The sequence below is a fragment of the Colletotrichum scovillei genome, assembly GCF_011075155.1.
Source record: "Colletotrichum scovillei strain TJNH1 chromosome Unknown Contig00001, whole genome shotgun sequence".
Classification (NCBI taxonomy): domain Eukaryota; kingdom Fungi; phylum Ascomycota; class Sordariomycetes; order Glomerellales; family Glomerellaceae; genus Colletotrichum; species Colletotrichum scovillei.
This window is the reverse complement of record NW_023336259.1, coordinates 4688224-4712307: the sequence shown is the minus strand read 5'-3', so window position 1 is coordinate 4712307 and position 24084 is coordinate 4688224. Positions and strand designations below refer to the sequence as shown.

The 24084-nt window shown below is 47.2% G+C and overlaps 6 protein-coding genes across 6 annotated transcripts; 3 read left to right on the top strand and 3 right to left on the bottom strand.

Annotated features, from left to right (window-relative positions):
• Positions 1-3958: 3958 nt before the first annotated feature.
• Positions 3959-5608, top strand: HER10_EVM0004245 (major facilitator superfamily transporter; the record flags this gene model as incomplete). Its single annotated transcript, XM_035473897.1, has 5 exons — positions 3959-4249; positions 4312-4326; positions 4389-4790; positions 4849-5035; positions 5088-5608. 5 exons carry the CDS (start codon positions 3959-3961, stop codon positions 5606-5608), a joined length of 1416 nt encoding a protein of 471 aa, XP_035338250.1.
• Positions 5609-5981: 373 nt separating this feature from the next.
• HER10_EVM0012356 (pectate lyase B) lies at positions 5982-7101 on the bottom strand (the record flags this gene model as incomplete). Its single annotated transcript, XM_035481752.1, has 3 exons — positions 5982-6407; positions 6482-6726; positions 6795-7101. 3 exons carry the CDS (start codon positions 7099-7101, stop codon positions 5982-5984), a joined length of 978 nt encoding a protein of 325 aa, XP_035338997.1.
• A 3688-nt stretch (positions 7102-10789) lies between these two features.
• HER10_EVM0002337 (uncharacterized protein) lies at positions 10790-12289 on the top strand. The gene is made up of 2 exons (XM_035472053.1): positions 10790-11820; positions 11870-12289. The coding sequence occupies exons 1-2, from the start codon at positions 10928-10930 to the stop codon at positions 12042-12044; spliced, it is 1068 nt and encodes a 355-aa protein (XP_035338074.1). The 5' UTR covers positions 10790-10927; the 3' UTR covers positions 12045-12289.
• A 23-nt stretch (positions 12290-12312) lies between these two features.
• HER10_EVM0003169 (uncharacterized protein) lies at positions 12313-14097 on the bottom strand (the record flags this gene model as incomplete). Its single annotated transcript, XM_035472854.1, has 5 exons — positions 12313-12395; positions 12432-12581; positions 12644-13010; positions 13064-13533; positions 13602-14097. The coding sequence occupies 5 exons, from the start codon at positions 14095-14097 to the stop codon at positions 12313-12315; spliced, it is 1566 nt and encodes a 521-aa protein (XP_035338156.1).
• A 641-nt stretch (positions 14098-14738) lies between these two features.
• On the top strand, positions 14739-15814 carry HER10_EVM0004233 (uncharacterized protein; the record flags this gene model as incomplete). The annotated part of the gene is made up of 3 exons (XM_035473885.1): positions 14739-14841; positions 14892-15175; positions 15236-15814. 3 exons carry the CDS (start codon positions 14739-14741, stop codon positions 15812-15814), a joined length of 966 nt encoding a protein of 321 aa, XP_035338248.1.
• A 5093-nt stretch (positions 15815-20907) lies between these two features.
• On the bottom strand, positions 20908-23882 carry HER10_EVM0007414 (uncharacterized protein). The gene is made up of 5 exons (XM_035476971.1): positions 22443-23882; positions 22348-22384; positions 22232-22299; positions 21806-22179; positions 20908-21748 (listed from the first exon to the last, which is right to left on the bottom strand). The coding sequence occupies exons 1-5, from the start codon at positions 22611-22613 to the stop codon at positions 21091-21093; spliced, it is 1308 nt and encodes a 435-aa protein (XP_035338555.1). The 5' UTR covers positions 22614-23882; the 3' UTR covers positions 20908-21090.
• Positions 23883-24084: the final 202 nt, after the last annotated feature.

Below are 24084 nucleotides of genomic sequence, written 5' to 3'. Positions count from 1 at the left end.
ATTATCTCTAATAGAAGAAGCGTATTTACTTTAATATTTTAAAAATCTTTAATTTTATAACTTAGTATAAATTATAAACTATTTACTATTTTTTATTTATAGATCGATAGATAAATAGAGAGGATTAATTAGATTTTAAAAATTTACTTCTACTATTATAATTATAACTAAGATAATTAAGTATTATTATTATTAATAGCTTAGTTTATATATAATAGTATAATAAGCAAAAATATAAAATACTTACCGTTTTATTTTAATTATAGTTATAAACTAATTGCTTATAAAGAAATATAATAAGGATTATAAGCTATAAAAGCCGTAATAAATATAAAAACTTAGGGAATTTTAAATAAAAATTTTACTAAACCTCGAGTTTATATAATAATATATAAAGAAGTATACTAATAAATTAAGGATTAGAGGACTATTTTTAAAAGAGGGGATAGTACTTATCTCTTTTATTAAAATATTAAAATAAAATAACTAAGTAATAAATTAAATTATAAAAACTTAGACCTTTGAAATTATTTAAAAAGTCTTAAACGTTAATTATAAACTAAGATTCCTAGATATAATAAAGTATTACCCGGTTTTTATATTTTATTTCTCGAATTAATATTAAAAGCTCTTATATAAAAGATTATATTATTATAAAACTAAACGAATTAGAATATAAAATTGAACGAATTATTAATTATAGAGTTAAGAACGAAATATGAGAATTCCTAATTAAATAAAAAATTATAAATATAAAAAAATATAGAACTTATTATGAACCTCTAAAACTTTTAATAATTTTTAAGGATTATTAGAAGATAATACTAATGGGCCTAAGGATACGAACTCGTTATTAATCCTAAAAATAAATTAATTTACGTTATTAAGAACTTATATAAACTATAACTCTTTAACTATCCTATGCTTATAAGTATTTAATATAGATTTTAAAATATTAAACTTATTTACTTCTTATATCCCCTAATAAAAATCTTAATTTAACGTTTATATACTATTTCTAAATATAGAATAAACGATTAATAATAACTATTAATAACTAAAAACGAGCTAACTCCTTATAAAGCTTTAAAAACTCCTTACCTATTTTCTCCTCTTTTTATTTTACTCTTTTTATTAAGTATTAAGTTTTTAAACTATAAAAAAATTAAAAAATATAAATAAGGGAAAACGAACTTATAAATCAAGTTATTAATATTTTATTATAAAGCTTTTTATTTTAATATAAGTCTAATAATAAAAGAACTTTTACTAAATTAATACGGGACCTTTATATAAAAATAATAAGTATAAAGTATATTAATAATTACTAAACGAGCTTTAATAAATTCTAAAAATATAAAGTACTTACGATCCTTTATTTTATTTTTTTAAATTTCGTTTTTAAATTTAATTTTTATATAACTTAATATAATATTAATATTATAAATAATAAATAAATAAATAACTTAATTAGCCTAACCTAAGCTATAAATACTTATTTATAAGTTTATAGGATTAAACTTTTAAGAAAGAAACCTAATATTACGACTTAATATATATAACTAAGATTAAGGCCTACCTATAGGCTTATAGCGGCTATAATATACTATATATATACGCTAATATAAAAATTACTTATTAAAATAAAAACTATAAATAAATTATATAATAATAAAAAGAACTAATAAATAATAAATAGTTTATAAATAAGATTAATAAAATAAAAATAGTTTATTCTTATAAAACCGATATTATAATAATAATCCTAATTATAAAAGAACTATTTAAATAATATATGGGATTTATATATAGGATAAGCTCGAGCTAGGCTTAAAGATAAATTTCTATAACTTCTTTAATAATTAACTTAGTATTAAATTTTATAATTATTTTTAGCTATTTTTATTAAGAACCTTTTAATAAGACTACGATTAATTACTAAAGACTTACTTTATAACTTATAAATATAGCTTTAAAAAGTTATTTACGATTATAATATTATTATTAGTTTCGTAGCCCTAATTTTATTAATATACCTTACTATGACTAGCTAGCCGTAATAAATAATAAGTTTAATATTTTAAAAATATTTATAGCTTATTTAAAAGCTTTTATATTTTTAAAAGAAGTTATTAAAAACTTATAATTAAAATTTATAATTATTATAATAAAACTATTATAATTAAAATTATAATTAAAGTTATAATACTAATTATAAATTTTAATAAAAGTAATTAATAATATAATTATTTTTTATAATAAATTTAAAAAAATATCTTAATTTAAATATTAAATAAGTACTATACTATTTTATTAAAACTATATTTTAGTATTTATAACTTATAAGAATTAAGTTTCTGCGATAATAAGGTACTTAAATTCCCATACAGATCTAGGTACTCATGAGTATGTTATAGGCTGGACGAAGTTATCTTGCCTAATTGATCTCTTTGTTTGTGATAAATTTTCGGTTACTATCAAGTTTGCTGCTGGAGTACGTCAAGTGCTTGCTAGTATGCTCCAGTGATTCACCGCCGTTTAGATAGGGCGTCCGCGACCTCTCCTTGGTTGGTGTTAAGAGGAATCGATACTTCTACTTGGCACGGTTTCTGGTTGATCATTTTCCGCAGAATATCAGCACAACATTTGATATTCCAAAGACAGCATCCAAGACTGTCTCTGCCTCATGCAATCTTCTAGGCCTTTCTACAATCCTTGATGGGCGCCGGGTACCCGTGCTGGTTTGATCGGAAGCGACGCCAATTCTCGCCTAGAAATTGAGTTAGGAAACGTTTCACAACGCACTGCTGGTCCCGCGATCATGGACGCTGTCTCGAAATTTGAGATCGTGTTTGTTCTCGAACGATTGCAAGAATGGTTGCCTGAGATCACAGATCGTAACAACAGATCCTGATGCCCATATCGCAGTGTGAAGCGCCCCGCATCGTCAAATTTGAATGCAACCAAACTTTTTACTTGCCGTCATCCTTCAGCTAAGCAGGCAGTGGCCTCGAAAAACCGGTCGTTAGGGTGTTCAACAAGAGTCAGTCTATTACCTTGACAGCTCTTGATTGGCCCCTTTAACATGATTGACACTATTTCCAACACCAAAGCTTGACAGAGTCTCCCGGAAACAACAGAGCCACTTCTATAACATTCCTTTATCCTTGAATTCCATCTGTCAAGTCGTGATTCTGATGTATTATTCCTTTTACTCCGTACACAGTTTACGAGATGAAATTGAGACGGTATTTAAAGCAAGAAGAATCGAGTGTGGTTTCGCTCGTTTGAATCTCCACGCGGTGATTCGAAACTCCTATCTTATCGCCATCTCCCTGAGTCTCGTAGAGATCACCGTACAATTATTACATAACGATGTTATAGATTACTTACTACGGTTCTTAAAGTCGTCATTGGCTCTGTGTTCTCGCTAAAACTTTCGCGGCCTTACTGGTTGGAATGGGTGTAGAGGCTTCGGTTTCGCAAATTGACGCCGCAACTTGTTGCTTCCCCAGTGACTCGGCCCAGTGGAGCAAGTCCGATCGCCTTTTTCTACCTTAGCTAAGACTGGGCCGAGTCAACTCTCTGAAATGGGGTGTGTTTGACACCATCAGCGAATCATGAACGAGGAAAACCGCCTCCTCGCCTGGCTTGCGTGTTGTTAGTCAGGAATGTTTCCGACCAATACTCCGCTAGCGCTCCGCGTCTGACTCCGAGAAAGGAACCTTGGAACCCCAGATGCTCCGGATAATCGTCGGCGGGAACCCCCTCGCCAAGTTCTCGGTCAAGCGAAGTCACCAGACCGCCTTCGACGACCTTTTTATCAGCATGGCAATCGTTGAACTTTTCGATGGATTTTCTTGATGATTCTCGTCTCGTATTCTGTATAGGTCATCTCGTTTGAACAGAGGTTTTAGCAGATCTGGTTGCGCTGCTGACTTGCCAACACCCGCTCAAGATGTCGCTAACCGCCACCGAGGCGCGATCTGATGCGCAGCATCAGAAAACATTTACTTCGGAACCTTACGAGCTTGGTAGACTGAGCTCCAGCGGTCGCGCACTTGGAACTGCCTCACCGAAGAAAGACGGACCCGAAGAACATCAATCGTCAGATGTACCTGACGACACCCCTCCAACGAACGCTCATGGAGCTGTCGAACGATGGAATTCGCCAAGGGGTAATATGGGAAGACTTGGCTTTGCTTTCTTCTCGTTTGCCATCGCCGGTATGAACGACGCAGCAGTCGGTGTAAGTGGTTATCAAGACAAGAACAAGTTGTACATAATCACTAATCTGATAACCTCCTTCAGGCTTTGATTCCCTACGTACGTTTACTCCTCGATGCTTGAGCATTTGTAGCGGGCTAGTCATTCTAACCCTGGTCCAGCTTGAAACCTACTACGAACTGAGCTACACTATCGTCTCGTTGATCTTTCTGACTCCTTTCGCCGGTTACTCGGTCGCAGCATTTACCAATGCCAGGATCCACCAGAAGTTTGGTCAGAGAGGCGTGGCCATCATGGCCCCTCTCTGCCACATCATCACATACGTCGTCCTGGCACTGCATCCTCCTTATCCAGCACTCATCGTGGCCAACATGATCAGCGGATTCGGCAATGGACTGACCGATGCGTGCTTTTGCGCTTGGGTTGGCGCCATGGACAAGGCCAACACAATCCAGGGGTTCCTGCACTCCTTCTATTCCGTTGGAGCTCTCGTGTCTCCACTGATCGCTACTTCGATGGTTGTCACTGCGAAACTGCCTTGGTATAATTACTACTATGTAATGGTGAGTCGAGTGCCATTCCGCCGGCGTCTTTGGTAATGCATGTACTAATAAGTCGTAGGTCGGTGCATCTGTCCTTGAACTCGTCGGCCTCACCGTCACCTTTTGGCAAAAGACCGGCGCAATATATCGCGCAGAACACGCGCACGAGAACGAGGGTAATGGGGGCGCGGGTACCAGAATTGCGCTCAAGTCCAAAGTTACCTGGCTCTGTTCCGTGTTCTTCTTCGCGTACATGGGTGTCGAAGGTAGGTCCTGACATCAGCATGGTGTTTGAAAGTTGCTAACTCGGCTTCTCAGTTGGCCTCGGAGGATGGATCGTTACGTTCATGCTACGCGTTCGAAAGGCATCCGCCTACGCGTCTGGAATCTCTGCGACCGGCTTCTGGGCAGGCCAGGCCTTGGGACGTGCTACTTTGGGCTTCGTGACCGAGCGTTATGGAGAAAGGCTTTGCATCAGCATCTACATTGCCATATGTCTCGCTCTCCAACTCCTCTTCTGGCTCGTTCCCCAGTTCATCGTTTCAGCCATTGCTGTGGCTTTCCTCGGATTCTTCCTTGGGCCTATGTTCCCTGGAGCAGTCATGATGACAGCCAAGCTACTGCCGAAGCACATCCATGTCAGCGCTATTGGCTTCGCCATGGCCATTGGAGGTACTGGCGGAACGGTTTTCCCGTTCATCATCGGCGCGATTGCGACGAGTAAAGGTGTTGCTGTACTCCAACCTATCGTCCTGTCGCTCATCGCAGTTGTGGCTATCGTGTGGCTTTGCTTCCCTCGTATCAAGAAGCGGGATGAGAACCTTGTAACTGATCTATGAAAGAGGGGCGTGACAGAGCGCTGCCCTCGATTGTAAATTCCCCGCGCAATTGGCTATCGAACCATAAATGGATCTCTCATACGAGTAAAGTAGATAGAAGAAACAGCTCAGCGATTATTTCACAAGAGACAGACTGCAATGGGACTTAAGTTGGGAGAGAAAATCCTGTCCAGTTTACAGAGTAAACGGTAGACTTATATACAATGCCTCCAAATAATCCAGCTCTGGCAAACAGTTTGAACCCATATGTACACATTAGGGGCGTATATCAACAGACCAGCAGCGTCACTCATATATACTGAGTCAAGTATGTACAAAGAAATGTCACTTCATCCCCACACAATTACGACATCCAAACCGGCCGATAATCCAATTACAACTTTTGGCCAGCAGCGCCGGGGACGGAACCGGCAACCTTACCGGAGCCGAGAGCGGCAATCTTGTAAGGCAGCGAGGCAGAGGTGAGAGTTCCCTTGGGAACAGAGTTCTTGGAGCCACCGAGGTCGACATCCTCAGCGACGGCGTATCCAGTCTCCTTGGAGTCGGCGAAGAAGATGGCCTCGGCGGGGCAGCTGTTGAAGGCGGTACTCTGGACGAGGACCTGGGCGCCCATGCGGGAGTTGATGCCGGTAAGCAGGAGCTTGTCGTAGTAGGAGTTGACGACATGGACAGTGCCGAAGCGGACGAGGGGAGTACGGGAGTTGATGTTGGTCCAGTGGTTGTTGGCGTAGGTGACGTGGAGCTTGCCCTTGTCCTCACTGCCGTTGCTGTCGGAGTGACCGACGAGGGATCCCTTCCACTATTGGTGTGGTTGTTAGCTCACAACTTGTTGGAAAGAAAAGAGACTTAAGGCAAGACTAAGACATGACTTACGTGGTCGTGGAAGTAGACGTTGGAGACCGTGATCCAGTCAGCCCCATGGGAGATGTCGAGGAGACCGTCGAGGTCATCCTTGCCTCCGCTCAGATCACCAGAAAGGTCGCAGTGGTCAACCCAGACGTTGGTGGACTCATCAATGCCAATAGCATCGCCATTGCTAGCCTTAACGCCGCCGATCTTCAGGTTACGGATAATGACGTTCTTGACCTGGCGGACGTACAGACCAACGTTGGTGAGGGCTGCGAAGATATTGACATCAGTACAACAGCGCGTAAGAGGCCGTGTTTTCAGCGGCAAGGACACTTACAGCTGCCCTTCTCTCCGATAATGGTCTTGTCTGAAGAGACGCGGACCTTGGCGCTGCCGGAAATGGCACCGGAGATGACGATAGTAAGGGGACCCTCCTTCTTAGCGGCAGCAACGAGCTCATCGACAGTCTTGACGGTGACACTAGAGCCTCCAGCACCGCCGGTAGTACCTCCGCCTTGGGTGCAGTAGCCGATGTTGCAAGCCTCGGCGGCCTGGCGGAGAGCAAGCTCGTTGCGGGCGATGACGATGTTGGCAGGCGAAGCCGCGGCCAGAGCAGCCATGAAGGTGACAGCGGAAAACTTCATGTTGATAATTTCGGAGAGGTAGGCTGCTTAAGGAATCGGTTCGGATGAAATAAGAGATGGATAAAGCGGGTGACTAGCACTACCGAAGTTGATGGAATGAGATGAACAGGGAAAAGAATGAAAGACTTAAAGGCACGATGGAGAGAAAGAGGAACTGGTGGTCCAACCTGTCGATAGCGGAGTCTTATATATAACATAGAACCTCCAAATCCCGCCTTCTTGTTTAAAGCGAAGGAAGATGGTGCCGTTGATGGTTGTGGGAACTTGCAAGGAGGCTGGTCTACGACTCTATGTTGACAACTGCATTCCTGGGCGTTTCCAACTAAGCGCATCCCTTGATCTCATCGAAACCCTTGTTTATTTCGCCATCTGTGCATTCCAGGATGATTCGACAGACATGCCAAGGTATCGGAGAGACTGGACGAAAAATCCGTCGACAAAGACGCCTTGGACGACGGATACAGCGAGAGGTGATTGGCCTCTAGCGAGGTCGTTACATCGAGATGAACAGCGCGAGTAAGGAAGACTCATGTCTTGGCCCGTCCCATAGCGACCAGGGTACCAGAACCAGACGGCTGGGCACAACTTCACTTCCTAACAGAACGTGAGAGAATGATTCCTGAGTGGCATTGCCCGACCTCTGGTATGGCCAGGTGCGCTTGGGGAGTGCAGGGGTTGCGAATAGGCTCATTCGGCTGTTGCTGGCAGGGCCTAGCTGAACCCACCGAGGGCAGAAGACAGAACCAATGCCGCCCCAGCTGGGCAGCCATCCGCAGTAACGCTGAAGGTGTGACCCTGCGCTAGAGTTGTACGGCTGCTATGTTTCGGATCAGCAGGGTGGGTGAGTGGCTTTTGCGCGCGGCACCCCAGAGATAGATGAACGCCAAGATACTGTCTAAATGAACGAGGACTGGTCGTTGGAGGAATAACTCAACGCAGAGCGTCGTCGTGCGCACAGCGGATGGCGTCGCCTATCTGAGCAGATGCACTGCTGATCTGATGGGGGGGCATTGTCATGATGAGTGTGTGGGGATGACCCCTGGCTTGGTTGCTCACAATGAGTTGCCAACGAGTTGGTGACCGGCTCCCACCTCTTTACACTTTTCACCTCACGTTAAAAGCCCATCTTACGGCGAATTCTCAACTATAGAGCAACACAGATGCGAAACGAAACTCCTACAGCTTACTTCCTTGTAACTTTCCGGCACTTTGCGATCACCTAGCAGCGAACTCTATAACTTTAAGACAGTATGCCCGTCATAGTCAGAGAAGTGAGAGGAGCGGTCACTGACCTGTGCATCTACCCGCAACCTTGGCATGTTGCACTATTGAAAAGGGGGATTAGCTGCCAAGACTGCGAATATTGGCATTCTGCGCTGCCAAACTCTGCTTTCCAATCATCGTGTGGTTCAACTGCCCACTCCACCATTTTCTCACTTCTTACCAAGCACGAGATCAAAAGACAATGACGGCCTTAAGTTGCCCGTTCAGGACGGGCGGATTCCGTGGCCTCCTCCTCGCCTCTCACGAGTCACCACCGTCCTCGATCCAACTGAGCCGATGGCGCCAAGACGTTTATATCGACTCGGACCTTGGCATTCTACAACGCAGGAGATTGGGACCTGAACGTCAAACAGCTCGTATTCGATCAGCAGAAATCCACAATCAAGGGGGAAATGCCTGGCTCTCTAGACAAAGGATAGAGCAAGATCTGCCAAAACGAGGACTGAACAGGTAGCTATGTCTAGACAACTGTACCCCGGGAGAAGAATCGTGCCAACGGTTACAGCTCGAAGTCGTTTGCGATGTCTGACCAGACTCAGCAAATCAGCCCTCGCTGCAAGCTTTCACCAACTCCAGAGTATCATGCATGGCTATGGTGCCAACTAATGCTGAAAAGATCAGCATTTGCAGTGACGCCAGTTCATGCTAGGACATCTCAACCTAGCGACGGCAACCTGAATCCTTTCTGATATCGACCGGCGGTTGAATCTTGCAGAACTCTTCAGATCGCCTGGGTTATGTGGCGATCTTCGCGGCCGACTGATTTTGCACGAATGAAACTGTTTCCACCGTCTCCGAACGGCCATACGGAAAAGCCACCGAGATGTCTTGAAGAAGAAGGTGGGTTAATCAAAGCCAACATTGCATCCGTCTTAAAATTCCACTCCATTGTAAGCGACTCCCAGCTAGCCTTAACTTGCTGCATTGACTCGATTCAGGAACAGTATCCACGTTGCTCGAGGGAGGAAGGATGACCTCGGACGAAGAGTCAAGAACACTAATAGCGACAGCACTAGCTATTCCCATGGTCTTGATCTGCATCTCGAGAGACATCAGATGATCATCATGAACGAAATCGGCACTTGGCCCAACCACATAGTGCTATGAGTCTCGAGTCATTTGCTGGTTTGCTAACAGGTTGAGCAATTCTCGCCGCGCGGACCGACCAGCATTCAGTGTGCTAGCCACGCCTTTGAGTTCTTACAACCTGGAAGCACGATAGATCTCGGATTCTTGCAATTTCATCTACAGTTGAGGTGGTTCCTGTTACTCAATGCCTGCACATTGCTATCTTCGAGGACCTCGCTAACAACTCGTCGCTTAAGATACTTGCAGAGGTATTGTCTCGAACTCGAACATCCACCGGTTTCCAATTGACTAACGACCCAAGTCCTCCCTCCACCTCGACCCTAGGCAGCCGGCCTGATCTGAGAATGGTTTGAAGCTATAGCCCGAGTTCTTCGCAATCATCTACATTGGCAGCAGGAACTTGGGTAGCTAAATAGGAACGAAGTCATCCTATGCTGGCTGTTAGTCTGCTCTATTGTCTGGGGTTGCGGAACAGACAGGCCCGCACCTGATGCTTTCTCCTTCATTCTTCTCTCGTAAAGGTTCATGCTCTGGTTGTCAACAACCTATTGTCTTTCAGTACCCTTGCCCCTTTCTGCCAATTTTGCACTCAATGACTTCGAAACCCCCGTTTGAAGAAAGAACGGGCATGGAAGTGTCTACGATCTGGATATCTGGTCATAAGGAACTGAGAAACACAGGACTGGAGCAAAGGTTTCAGTGTCTGAGAGTGCGTCCTCCGGTACCTCTGGTATTCAAGTCTTCCACTCTTTTCGCTCACGTTGATGGCAGCAGATATTCCACAAGTATATCATTCTGTATACCGTCAAGCGGGGTATTAGTCGGCCCAGGCGGCCGACCTAAGCCTTATCCTAGGAGCCCCAACCTGGACGTCGCTGGCGACCTAGCGTATCGCAAGATTGAAAGTCCAGGCTTTATCGCCGCCAGTAGGTGTTTTGTCTTGCTGACACAGCTATTGGGAAAGGCTTCCTTCACCGAGAATCCATGCTCAAACTTCAGTGTCAAGGCTAGGCAGCATGCCGTCGTAATGCAATGTCCTTCTGACGTAATAAACCTGGAATCTTGAAGCGCCGGGAGCAAACGCAAGAGCATTCCCTTTTAATTTCTCTTCGTTCCCGTCGGTACCATAAATGATCGTAACTTAAGGTTATCATGGCTTCTAGCGTCGGTGATGGCTGTAGATAACGTAGGGAGCGGACGACATAAAATGCGGGGTCGGTCCGGCGCCGGTCACGGGTCTCACGGCTTGAATCGGCTGACCCCTGCTTCCCCTCACATCGCCGGCGGCATATCATGACGAAAGAAAGATAAGAATGCTGTTGTTATATCACCCTTATTGCCTGCACAGCGCTCCTACATCTCGACATACCTCCCAAGTTTCTCTATCTTTGATTTGAGAGAGTAAGGCTGGAGAACCGTCCTCACTCTTAAATCTCATTGCTCTCAACCAAGCATGTCTGACATCAAGAAATATCAGCTTGGAGACTTCCATCTTCAAGGCGGTGGCTCGTTGCCCAGAGCATGGATCGCATATAAGACATTTGGCGACCCATCCCTTCCAGCAGTTGTCTATCCCACCTGGTACTCCGGCGCTATCGCGGACAACGAATGGCTAGTAGGAGACGACAAAACCTTGAATCCGTCAGACTATTTCATCGTCATTCCGGCCCTGTTCGGTAACGGACAGTCCATCAGCCCCTCCAACTCGGACATCAATCCATTTCCCGACGTGACTTTCTTCGATAATGTGAAGGCACAATACGAATTGGTCACCAAGGAGCTCAAGATCACCCATCTCAGAGCCGTGCTGGGATGGTCTATGGGCGCGGCTCAATCCTTTCAATGGGCGACACAATATCCCAACTTTTTGGACATTGCAGTCCCATTTTGTGGCGCCGCGAAGTGCGCCCTGCACAATCAAGTCTTCCTGGAGGGGGTCAAGTCGGCGCTTCTCGCAGCAAAGAAGACAAGCTCAGCCGGCAGTACACTAGGACGCATTGCATCAACTGAGGACAAGTCTGTGCAGGTCTGGTCAGACGAGGAGAAGCAAGTTGGTCTGAAAGCTTTTGGCCGTGGGTACGCCGGATGGGGCTTTTCCCAGGCATTCTATCGACATGAGCTGCACAAGAAGTTTTACGGAGCCAAGGATCTCGAGGACTTCATGCAAACGTTTTGGGAGAAGTGGGCTCTGAGCAAGGACCCGGAGAACTTGCTTGTCATGATTCACACGTGGCAAAGTGCCGATGTGAGCAACCAAGAGCCATACAATGGCGATTTCAAGAAGGCCATGGCGAGCATCAAGGCCAAGACTTTGGTGCTGCCCTCAAAGACCGACCTCTACTTCCCGTAAGAATCTCCTCCAACACACCGCCAAAACCAATACTAACAGCTACAGGCCCGAGGACTCTGAGTATGAGGTCGAGTGTATGAGCGAAGGTGTCGGTGAATTGGCTGTCTACCCCTCCATTTGGGGCCATTGGGCTGGAGGACCCCCGGGAAACTTTGAGGATGTCAAGTGGCTAGACGACAAGTTGAAGAACATCTTTGCTACAGCGCCAAAAAGGGGGTAGAGAATGTAAGAGTTGAGTACGCAACGTGCAAGGCATTGCGTCATGAGCAGAATGTTTGTTTCGCTAATAACGATACTTTTCTTGGCGCACTTTGGGAGGAAAGAAGACATCGACCTTTGCCTAAATATTGTGGATTTATGCCAGTCTAACGACCTATTCGCTTTGAGACGCAAGGGACAGACATATGCAATTCTAAGCACCAAGAGGACTTTGAAAGATAGTAGCTTTCAATGATCTATACACAGTGGACATTCCTATCGTCGTCCCCTCACTTTCGTAAGGCTGGCTGAACAGTTATGCCCTCAAACTTCTGCCGAATCTCTGTGGTTACGCCAGACATATCGCAGAGGTCTTTGTCATGCAACAAGTCCGAGCGGGGTACCCAGCTTCCATGTATCCCATTGCGCAGCCGAAAAGGTAGTTCAATGATTGCTACGGGGCCTGATTCAAGATCCTTGGCGTCGAGAATCAAAATGCAGGACAGTCTGACGTCTCGTCTGTTCGCAATGGTCACAAGGAAGCCGTCTCCTTCCGCAGCTATGGAAAACATTAGTAACCCCATTACCCGCACGATTCCTATCGATTTATGAAAGACTTACCGTCTGGGGACCTTGGCAAGAACGCTACCTCATGCAGAGAAGTATGTTCTCCGGCAGACCAGTGAGTATACTTCCCGGTGTTGATGTCTGCAGCTGCTATGGTGTTGTAGGTTCCACCTACAGGGCTGTACTTGGCCTTTGGATCGTGAACGCATAGGAACAGTTTGCTGTACGCTTTGGTAGCGAATCTTTCATCAACCTTGGGCATTTCACCATCGAGGGCGACTAGCTCCGTCGGCTCAACTTGGAAGTTTGTTGCGTTGGGATCGAGCTTCCAGCGCACGTAGCTACTAGCAGGTTGTCCTACCACTGCTTTACCGCTTGGGTGAGAGAATGGGTCTTCGCCTCGCGGGCCAAAGAACCAAAACTAGTGCACGAGTTAGAGAATGCCTTTAGGAAATAGTCCTGCAGAATACGCACCTTGTTATGATGGGTAAGGGGCGCGTCGAGGTAAACACATCTGTCTTCACCTTCGAACGCGTTTCCAGTGTGACCGTAGAAGGCGTTCTTAAAGTTGAACCAACGAACGTCTTGAGGTTTAGGGTTTCGCCGCGGCAGAAGACCAAAAGTCAGGGGCTTGTCCTCAGCCCAGGCGAAATGCTTCGATCCTTGCTGCAGTATTTCAACTGGCTGTGTCTCAAGTGGGATGAGTACGAAAACGATCCAGTTCTCAGTCGCTGCCATATCGTGCATCATTCCAACGTAAGGCGTCTTGATCCAACATTCTTCAAGCTTCTTCCCATTCTTATCAAAAAGATAGTATGCAACGTCATTTGTCGCATCACCTTTGGCTTCGTAGCCCATTGTTATCAGCTCTCCGTTGTCAGGATCAATTTTTGGATGCGCTGTGAAAGTTGGAGCCGAGTACTGCCCATGAAAGTCGTACAGTCCTTCAAATTTGAATTAGCTGTACGTAGTGAACACGCATGCAGCAACCAGCTGGGCGACGAAAACCTACCTCTAGTCTCCAGCGAGTCCGGATCCATTGCATACGGCCTGGAGTCTTCCTTCAAGGCTAGCAGCTGATGTTCGAAATACACAATATGCGTATTTGCAGTCGAGTGAACCTCATGCTTCACTCTCGGGTCATCTGTGTAGCGATTTCGGTACTTGCCAAAGACTGACTGCCTCGCTACCCTCTCTATGTTGAACTTGGCAGTGCGCACATACTTCTGCTTGAAGTCGGCGTGACCATTCCTAATCCGAACTGCATCTATGGCGCCATCCCCGTTGATGAAGACATCGTCTTCGTAAAGAGGGGCCCAAGACCAGTCAGGCATGCAACGGTAGTATGTTCCGTCTATCTCTTGTGGGATTGAACCGCGGACAATACAATTGTAGACTTCCGCTTCGAAACGGCAAGGTGCTTCTGGCCCATCAAAGAATGGCGTTGGAGGGAAGTTCGTCTCCTGCTGTGCCTTGAGAGATCTCGAACGCTCGGAAAGGTCAGGCATTTTGCTATCTTGATTTGTTGAGACCTTGGGGGTGCCCATGGGATTCGTCCGTCTTTTGATGAATAGTTATACTACCGAGCGACTTATTCGGGAAGCCCGGCATTATCTCAATAAACGTCTTCGGTTTCACTACACTACTTCTGGTAACCGAGACCGACTACGGGTAGTTGCAATCGAAACGCCATGATCGTCATTGAAAAGTGCAGTAATCGATCCCCAGGCTTTTCCTCCTTGACGCTTCAAACTCTGTATCATCTGCCGGACAGTGACGCTGTCACACTTTCCAACGGTGACCGCTATGCGGAGATGGCGGGGGCGGAGACCGAGACGGGATTGAACTGCCGGTCGACCAGGGAAGCTAGATCAAGTACAAAGGTTCAGTGATTGGTGGCCTAGGACGGAGACCGACCTCAAGGTTTCGGCTCTGGCCGTGCGTTCATTCGGTATGCTGACCGGGTAGAACGGAGGACCGTATATATCGAGTGTATTGACCTGGATACAAGGTGGTCATTGATAAAGTAAGAACTTAACAACTACAGCAAACTCTAGTCCCGAGCTCGTAAGGTCGCTATCCTTGAACTATCATTTGTAGACACACTACCAAGTCCCAGTCAATACCAAAAATCCAACCAAAAGTGGTCATGACTTCCAGCAAGGACTACGTGTTCAAGCAGGTTGGCAATACGTTGATCGAGGCAACGGCTTACTGGAAGCCTACAAAGAGTAGGGAGCCAAAGGGGCTTGGTAAGTTTTGAGTCGATCGTGTCGACTAACTTGTGACTGAATGTTCCCAGCTCTGGCTCTTCATGGAGGAGGTTTCGTGATAGGATCCAGGCATGCGTTGCCAGAGGTTGAAGTCGAGTATCTTGCCGACGCAAACTTCGTTGTTGTATCAGCCGACTATCGACTTTGCCCACAAGTTGCATTACACGATGCAATCGAAGACGTTATTGACGTTTTCTCTTGGTGCAAGACGGAGCTTCCGGAAAAGTTCGAAGCGGACACTGGCTTTGGGATTGACGCACGAAAGGCTGTGGTTTTCGGGCAATCTGCTGGAGGACTCTTAGCTCTACACTTGGTGAGTTACCAATGCTTCCGGTCCCAGTTTAATACCCAAAACTCAACATCTCGTGAATAGGGTGCTCTGGCGGAACCTCCCCGGGCGATTCTTGACTTTTATGGCGTCAAGTACGTCAGTGATGAATTCTGGCACAAGCCTTTGCCTGCTTTAGCTGCCATTCCGACACTGCCACAGGCTTTAACCGACAAAATCTTTGAGGAACCGGTCATGACGACCACTGTCACATCTCTAGAAAAGGCAGCTGCGTCTCAAGACGGGGAGAGAAAAAGGGGCATGCCAGCACCTGATCTATCGCTTCCCAGAAACGCCTGGCTATTCACGGCATTGAAGAACGGGACGCAGATGAAGTCCATTGTCAAAGACGATGACTTCGACCGCGTCGACCCTGTTAAAGTATTCCACCCAAAATTTCCTCCAACCTTTTTTATTCATGGGGATAAGGATGGCTTGATTCCCCATGCCTTCAGCGAAAGGGCTTGTAGGGAGCTGAGCGGGATGGAAGTGAAGGCGCGTATCTCTTTAATTCCAGGCCAATCCCATGGTTTCGATGCCGGCTTAAGAGTGGATGACCCGGAATGGCCGCAGGTACGCGATGCGCTGGACTTTCTTATCTTCTATGGAAATAAAGCCATCTGAGATGCCCGTATCCTGCTAGAGATTGAAATCGAAATTAGACTCAGAGAACCCTAGCTGCTCCCACAAGTCCAAATTGGGTAGTCCTGTTTCGAAAGAGATGATACTGCTGTCAAATGTTGTGGTTTCCGGTCTTGAAGAAGTTAAAAAGTCTGCTGGTTGAGAAGTCAAGCTATAGAACTCACTGCTGGTGTTCAATGTCTTCGAGCACTTTGTCAAAACACTGGACGGCAAAAGCGTGCAATCTATCAGGAAACATTCGAAGAAGACTCCTCAACTTGATCACCAGATCTCGCAAATCGACAGACGTTGGGTTCTTGATGATTCTGATGAGAAGCACCAGTCCGCAGGTCACTGCATGGTACGAATCAAACCAGAAGTGGTTGGTAAGAACATCCCTTTCTTGCATCTCGATCAGCGTTGCAATAGTCTTGTTGTTGCTCTCTTCGCAGATGTTCATTCGATTGTCGGCTTCAGACCCTGAGAAAGTAGCATTGAACAGGTACGATTGAGTCAATAAGACGATGATGCAATGATATCTCAACCGTAAGTACAGCGTGGCGCGCAACAATGATGGGGGGATTGCTGCTGCAGGTATGGTCAGGTGCTGAGGCAGGCTCTCCCACCACCCATAAAGGTCTTGAATCAACCGATCGATATCATTGCCATTATCGTGGTGTTTCTCGGAGTTGCACTGAAGGGTACGAGACAGAAGCCGTGTAAGGCGTGCCGAGGCGAAGGCATACATAGGCGGCATGTTTGGGGCTCCGATGAGGTTCTATGACGTGATGTTAGTTGAGGATTACATTGCAATGACTTGAGCTGGATTACATCTGAAGGCGAACTAATAGTACTGAGATCAACGGTGATTCCTAATGATCTCCCCAGAACGCTAGTGAACCACTGGTCCAAGTCGCATAATGACCACCAAAGCTTAGTTTTCTGTTCCGCCCACAGGGGACTTTCGTCGTCAGTTGTTACGTGCAACCCAAGTGACTGGGCAATTCTGATGGCGCTGCCGAGAACGACCCAAGAAGTGTTCCGCTGGTTTTTCTTCAGCCGGTACAAGGCCTAAGCTCAGTGAGCTGCATTAGCTGAGTTCTTGATCGGTGAAGTAGAGGAGAACAGTATTATGACTGACCATAACAATAATCGCCTGGATGCTCTCGACACTCCCCTCCTCGATGACACTCTCCATCTTCTTTGAGGCAAGCTCAAAATGGTGTGGGTCGTCGTCAATGAGAGCAACGATGAGCTGAATCATGGCTTGAGTCGACACGCTCACTTCTGCGTTTCCGTGGGCTCTCACTATTGCATCGAAAAGCTTCTCTGGGCCGAGGACGTAAAATACACAGTTGACGAAGCGAAGAAAGACAACGCTGCATCTTTCGCATGTCTTCCTGTCAGGAAGTGCTGCATCCTGTTTATTCGACAGCGGTTCGCCTTCACGCAAATCAAATGTGCCACTGGGTTGCAGCGCCGCGAGCCGAGGGAAGCTTCGTGTGATGCATAGGCTGACTTTGGACTGAAGGACCGCGTAGCTTGAGGCACCGTTGAATCCTAGGGGCGATGAGTAAATGCAAGGTTCTCATTAGACCGAATCGCCAATTTACTCACTTCGCTGGCGTGTTGCATCTGAGATGAACGAGCCCTCTGACATTGGTGACGCCGAGTCCTTAGCAGTGACACCCGGTAGTAAGTGCCCGCCATCGACCGGCGAGCATGACGAAGTATCCGCAGGTGGGACTTGCTGTGCAAGTTCCGTGGCAAAGTCAGGCTGTTGGGGTGCCGCCTGGAGTTTGCTGACAAAAGTGCGCAGGCCTTCAACGCTTAATGGGATACCAGGGGCGTAGTGCTGGACAATGGCGGCCATCAGTTCGAACTGCTCCTTCGAAGTGTGATAGTAAGGACGGATGCTGGCTTCATCAGTGACAACACAATCTAATCCGAGGCGCTCACACCGGTGACAGGATCTAGACGTCGGTTTGTCGCACTCTTATAGTCAGTACGAGACTCACTGCAGTCATTGATGTAGCTCCAATGCTTACTTTGATCTTTCGCCGTCTGCAATTGACGCAGCTGGAGGGCAGCCGACCGGCTCGACGCGTTGTTGTGCTCATGCTGGCAATGACGGAATCGCTTTAAATAGAGGCACGTCTGCGATTGAGATGATTCCGATTGCCCAGCGAGTGAGCCATCATCACCAGACCACGGTATCACATAGAACACAAAGGGCAGGCCAGGAGCCTTGGAGCCATGAGCATGATCATACTCAGAGGCAACACTTGAATGCCGCGGGGATCTGTGCTAGCCTGTGGTCCCGGCGTTGTAACCGTAATAGCAAGGACCATTTTGAGTGCTGTTAGGCACGAAACATTGGAATTTGCCGGCTAGATCAGACTTCCTTCAACTCAAGGACGATATAGCTCATTATTGATGCATAAGCTTCTCGCTCTCTATGAATCGTGTTGAAAAGCGTCATGATCTCGAAGCATCCGGGGTGATAGGGCAGCGGCATGGCGACGGAAGGCAGACAATAGGGTACAAACAGAACGTATGGGGAAGAGACCCACAGCGGCCACCGCTCTCCGTCCCATGCCGCATTCTTTGAGTTCGGCAGTCGAGAGCGGTCTCCGCGCTGGACACACCCACCGGTGACCGCGGATCCGCGATCCTTGTACACAGGCGCTATCGGCGATCTGGGGAGTACGCAGTCCTGTCTGCGAGGATATGAGAGACAAGTAACGAGAAATGATAAATCACAGTAGTACGGAGAAGAGAACATGTTGCCTCTTTATTGCCACGACTCGAATCGTTGCGAGGATTCAACAAACCAGGGAACACGATTCCAAATGAGCCATGGAGACTCAGAATGCGACCGTTAATTGGCACGGTTCCAGTATCCAAGTCGCTGCCATCATCTCTGCAATCTTATGTTTGGTATGTGAACTTGCATCAAAATGCCTCCTGACATTGGACTCAAGGCTGACTGTTGCAGCTGGCGATTCCTCTCATTTACAATGTGATCTTCCATCCTCTGGCCCGAGTCCCGGGGCCTTTTTTGGCCAAGTTCAACGACTTCTGGCACGCATACCAACTATACACAAATATGAGACATGAGACGCTCTGTAAACTCCATGATAAATACGGTAATCACCACAATCTGCTGCTCTCAATGGTAGTGTCTAACATAGATGGTTAGGTCCTTTGGTGCGCTTGGGCCCGAGTACTGTCTCTGTGAACACCACGGAAGGATTCCAAAAGGTTTACTCGGCGACATCACCAATCGACAAGTCGCCATTCTATCAGAGCTTCACCCCAGGTTTCCAAAGTAGCTTTTCTTCGATGGGTTCTGCGTACAAAGAGAAGAAGTCCATCCTCTCTCAAGCATTCGCTCAGAAGAAGCTAGACGCCATGGAAACAGCATTCATGGGGCACATTTGGAAACTTTGCGAGGTGATGAAAGGTCAGCCTAAGGTCAACTTGGATGATTATTTATCAGCCTTGACAGTTGACATCTTATCGGACGTTTGTTTTGGAGAAACGTTCGATTTACTTCGCAATCCCACAGAGAAGGCGAAAATCAGCGATGGCTTAGTGCAAGCAGCAAAATTTGTCTCATTGGTACCAATAAACGCCTTCGATTGTTGCATACTTCAGGCGATTTGACTAAGAGAGTTTTAGGAAGGTACACTCTGGAGATGGCCTTTGTTGCAGCGCCTGATTCGAAAGTTCTCGTACAGCCATACGACTCGGGGCTATCCAGCGAAGGTGAGTCTGCCTTCTGTCTCAAGCAGCATCGTCAACTGAAATGCCTAGATGGCGATTGGCGCCATGATCAAACAGAGGCAGAATCCTTCAGGCAGGCAAGACATATTCAATTACCTGCTTACGGCTAAAAGTCCCACCACCGGCGCGCCGTTTCCTGATCGCGAGCTGTTCGGTGAAGCGATCGTCATGTTTGTAGCAGGATCTGATACCACATCTACTGCGCTTTTGACAATATTGTGGCATCTGTTGGCTCATAAAGATGCATACGACAAGGTGGCCTTTGAGGTCAGATCTACAGTCACGACGCGTGATGAGTTGAACTACCACAAGATTCAGCATCTGCCATATCTAAGAGCTGTGATCGAAGAAGGATTAAGAATCTTCCCACCGAATGCAGGTTTCATTCCGAGACAGGTGCTCCAATCCGATGGAGCCTTTGTTCTCCACGGCATACCTCTGCCAGTGGGAGTAAGTCGATATTATCGTCTACCTCAACCTCAAGAGCACGAACACTGATATCATCCCTTCTCAGACGGAAGTCGGCGTTGCAAACATGGCGATGCATAGGAACCCCAAGTATTTTGAACGACCCAACGACTTCATTCCAGAACGCTGGATCGGCGATGGCCAGTCTGCAGTCAAGGATAAATCAGCTTTCTCTCCCTTTTCCAAGGGCCCGAGGGCGTGCCTCGGTAGAACGTAAGGGGTCCCGTTTTAGCTTTTAACAAACCATTGCTAAACTTCATTCCAGAATGGCCTACATGGAGATGTCTTTAGCTTTGGCAGCAATGCTTTTGGAGATGGACATGGAACTTGAGGATCCCGGTTCTGAGGCAAGACAGGGTTACACAGCGACGGATTCTTTCGTTCTCGTGCGACCAAAAGTTAGGATCGTTGTAAAATCTCGCCGCTGAGAGGACGCAGTCAATCCGGAGGGCATTCGAGTCTCTTCTCTGGTGGGAAGCAGCCCCTCTGTTGCGACCTCAGCAAAGCGGCAGGGGCTGCAGAAGCCGCTACTGGAAGAAGGCACAGGCCATGAGACATGTTCACAAGAATATGCCGCAGGGACCGATCGGGTTCGAGATCTTGGTTGCAAAGACGGGAGCAATTTAGGCTAAAGGAGTTGGTCTCGTTCACCCCTGCTAATCTGATCACGGGAATCGGCTAGGACCAGGATGCTCTCAAAAAGCGATGATCGACATTCTTGATGAACCAAGTTACCATGCATGAGAGTCTTGAATACTTTAGTCACTAAGGATAGCGATGAAGAGAACAATAGGACGATGTAGAATAGAATGGCCTTCTGATAGTAATTATAAGAATATCTTGCCAAGAGCCCACGCCAGTGTCCCACATCAGCCGCCCATGTTGAATAGTAAAGAAAATGGTATCTAGTAAGTAAAGAGTGATATCTCCAACGCCAACTTAATCTCTGGGCTTAATAGGCCGTCTCTGAATGGTTCAAAGTTTCTTCGTATCAATACAGCCCTATCTGTAGAGGGACTGACTCATGAGAAACCCCTTGTCTCAACTTTCTGGGAAGAGACCTGCACAATATCGCACTTAACCTCGATCGGCGCTCCTGGCTGCAGCTCGATCTCGTCATCAGAGACTCTCCTTCCCGCTTCGATTCTTGTTTCGACGATGGCGTGGTGGTTTGGTCTATATCCGCCCAATTCGATAGACTCCTGCTGCCGTAATGGAGACGGCATCTTATCGATCTGACTGGTGAAATCCGGGCTATCTCTCGAGGCTTGGATGGGGAGCCCTGTCTCGCGGCTCGCATCAGAATGGCTCAAATCGTAGCTGGCGATGCCATACAGATCAGCCTTGCTGTCCGCCGAGCCAGTCCGTCGTTTCGAGTAGCGGGCAGAGTAGTGGTTCGGGTTGCCAAGTGCACCACCAAGCTCGGGATCGCGGTGGCGTGAGGTACTTTCGGTGTTTTCAGAATAGTCTCCGTTCTTGTGGTATTTCGAGGATTTCGCAATACGGCTCGACAGGGCGGGAATGAATCGAGAGACCAAGGGTCGGAACGTCGGTAGGCAAGCGCAGACGAGTCCACAGCAGAGTTCGCCGATGGACCAGCCGGCGGTCTCGACATTCTGCCAAGTAAAGTCTTCTTCGAGCTTGAGGAATCGGATCCGGATGAAGGATATGGTACATGTGCTATGAAAAGATTAGTCGGAGCCCGGAATGGTCAAGTAATCGTGGGACAAGACATACAAAAAGCCCAGACAGAAGATTCCAAGCAAGACATATTTCTGGCCTCGGGCTAGATTCAGTCGGTGAATAACTGGCAGCGGCAGCACGAATACAATGATGTCGGTGATGATGTTGCCTGCTGCGTTGATGTACCACTGGGGGTAGTTCGGGATGCATTTGCCATCAATAGTCTTATCCCAGAATGCTGGAATAGGGGTACAGATAAAGATCTCGACAAGGATCTGCGAAATGCTCCATGCGCCGACTATTACCATCGCCGCAATGAAGACCTTCTTCATCTTTTGGACGGCCAGGACCCGGTAGTATTGGAAAAGGAAGGTCATCTTGATACCAGCCAATGCTGCATTGTAGAATACAATGGTGACGTAGAATGTCTTGGGAGCGTTAATAGGTGTGCGAAGTGAATCGTATCAGACATCAACTGACCCTCATGTAGTCTTGAATTTGTTCCGATGTAAGAAAGTAAACATGATGACCGAGGCCATTTCTGGTGTCTTCAGGCTGTTAGATACCATCGAATGTAGTGTCTATATATGACTTACTCAGTGCGACAGCCAAGCCGCAACCAAGGACCAACAGCTACAGAATAGTAGTCAGAATCAGGTAGAAGGGATGAAGAGGACTTTCCAAAACCTACAAAAGCAAAAACGGATGCCCAATCATCCATACCAAATTGCCGTATCACGAATATTCTGGTGTACACTCGTATTGATACAGCCAAGAAGGCAACTGAAAGCACAAAGCTCGTGACGCCAACGACGATTGGTACCCGCGAATCGTCCGGGCTCATTCCTGGAGGGACCTCCATGCTGCCTGTGAACTCTCCCTGAAAAATGTTGACGGCTATGCTTGGTTGGTAGTGGAATTAAGAAGCATCGAGAGTCCACGAGGACTGGCACGTGGCAATGTGCTTTTTCGTTCCCTTCAACGGCGGCTGATGATGGGGATAGGTGTGGGACGTCGGACGACGAAAAGCATGGAAATCTAAACGCCGAGGGATGCTGTCTTTGTATATTGACGAAAGCTTGGCTATGCCAGCCTTGACTGGTCTTAGATCGAAGGGGCACCTATGCGCGGGTGTGGCTCGAGAAAGGGGCAGAACATAGAGAGGGTGTGAGACATCGACGAGGAGGAGCTGCCCGCAAAGACTGCTACACTAGCACGCCTCGCACGCTCGAGGGACCCTCAGGATTTCGATATTCCGTGTCTCATATGGCTTAGACGTGGAGACCACTGTGGGATCGACGAATCTATTTCCAAGGATACTGTCGATTACCTTTGGGCAGAAAGAACGCAATGCAGGAGCCGTGCGCGCGGTAGACTGCTCGGAAGACAGGAAGACAGCTGGGCGGAACTAGCACAACGGTCGTGGCTTCTTCTCTGATGACACCCTTTGTGCAGTTTTTGTACACTTGCATGACGACCTAACGAATTGGCAAATGGGGAGTGACACCTTGTTTACTAGCGGAAAAGCCGTAGCGTGTAAGCTATGCCGGGACGGCTCCGCGTGTCGTTATGAAGGTTTAGACGAACTAACGGGCCCTTCGATTCGTCATGTTAAACTACACCCGGAAGGTGGGAAAAAGGAGAGGAGGGTGGCAGGCAGTGGACAGTCTGCGGTGTTGGAGGTCTGCCAGCCTAGGGACGCAACGTTATTCTCGACGCGCAGATGACGGCAATCTCCCGGCTTTGCTGGCACGCTGGCGCGCTGACGGCGCATGGATTTGGCGGCACTGCATTCCTCTTGTCGCGGGCCAGGGCGGCAGGCATTCTGGGATTTCTGCCATTTTGGAGATGCCGCGATTCAGCTGCCATCGATAGAGAGACCTGCAATGTCTCAGACCACCTCCTGGCATGTGCAAATATGGAGCTGGGAACTTGGGAGTTGGCCCCGAGTTGGAGTCGATGTCTGTGTGTCCAAGAGATAGCCCAATGATGATCGGCTGGACAGGGTGATAGGCTCGAACCCCGGGGATCCAAAGTCGTATACCGTCCCTGCTAGCCCGGGAGAGGGACCGGGGTAACTCCTGTCCGCTTCTCGGTGAAAGAGGAGACTATCGCGGGGATTTATGTCGCCAGGGTCGCGGCTGACTCGCATTTGCGAGGTAGTGGTGGTTATTGGCGCAATTGCCAGGCATCGGCGATCGCTGCTGACGGGCAGGAAAAAGAAATTGGGCATCAAATAGACTGCGAAGCCTTCTGCCGGGCCGAAGACAGATATTGAATAAAGCCATGGACGAATGACCTTGACTAAACCATCTGTTCATCTGATCGGCAGA

Coding starts and splice junctions, on each gene's coding strand:
- HER10_EVM0002337 (XM_035472053.1), top strand. CDS start 10,928: ATGTCTGACATCAAGAAATATCAGCTTGGAGACTTCCATCTTCAAGGC. Junction 11,821..11,869: donor AAGACCGACCTCTACTTCCC/GTAAGAATCTCC, acceptor TAACAGCTACAG/GCCCGAGGACTCTGAGTATG.
- HER10_EVM0007414 (XM_035476971.1), bottom strand. CDS start 22,613: ATGGAGGTCCCTCCAGGAATGAGCCCGGACGATTCGCGGGTACCAATC. Junction 22,300..22,347: donor CGGCTTGGCTGTCGCACTGA/GTAAGTCATATA, acceptor AACAGCCTGAAG/ACACCAGAAATGGCCTCGGT. Junction 22,180..22,231: donor AAATTCAAGACTACATGAGG/GTCAGTTGATGT, acceptor AACGCTCCCAAG/ACATTCTACGTCACCATTGT.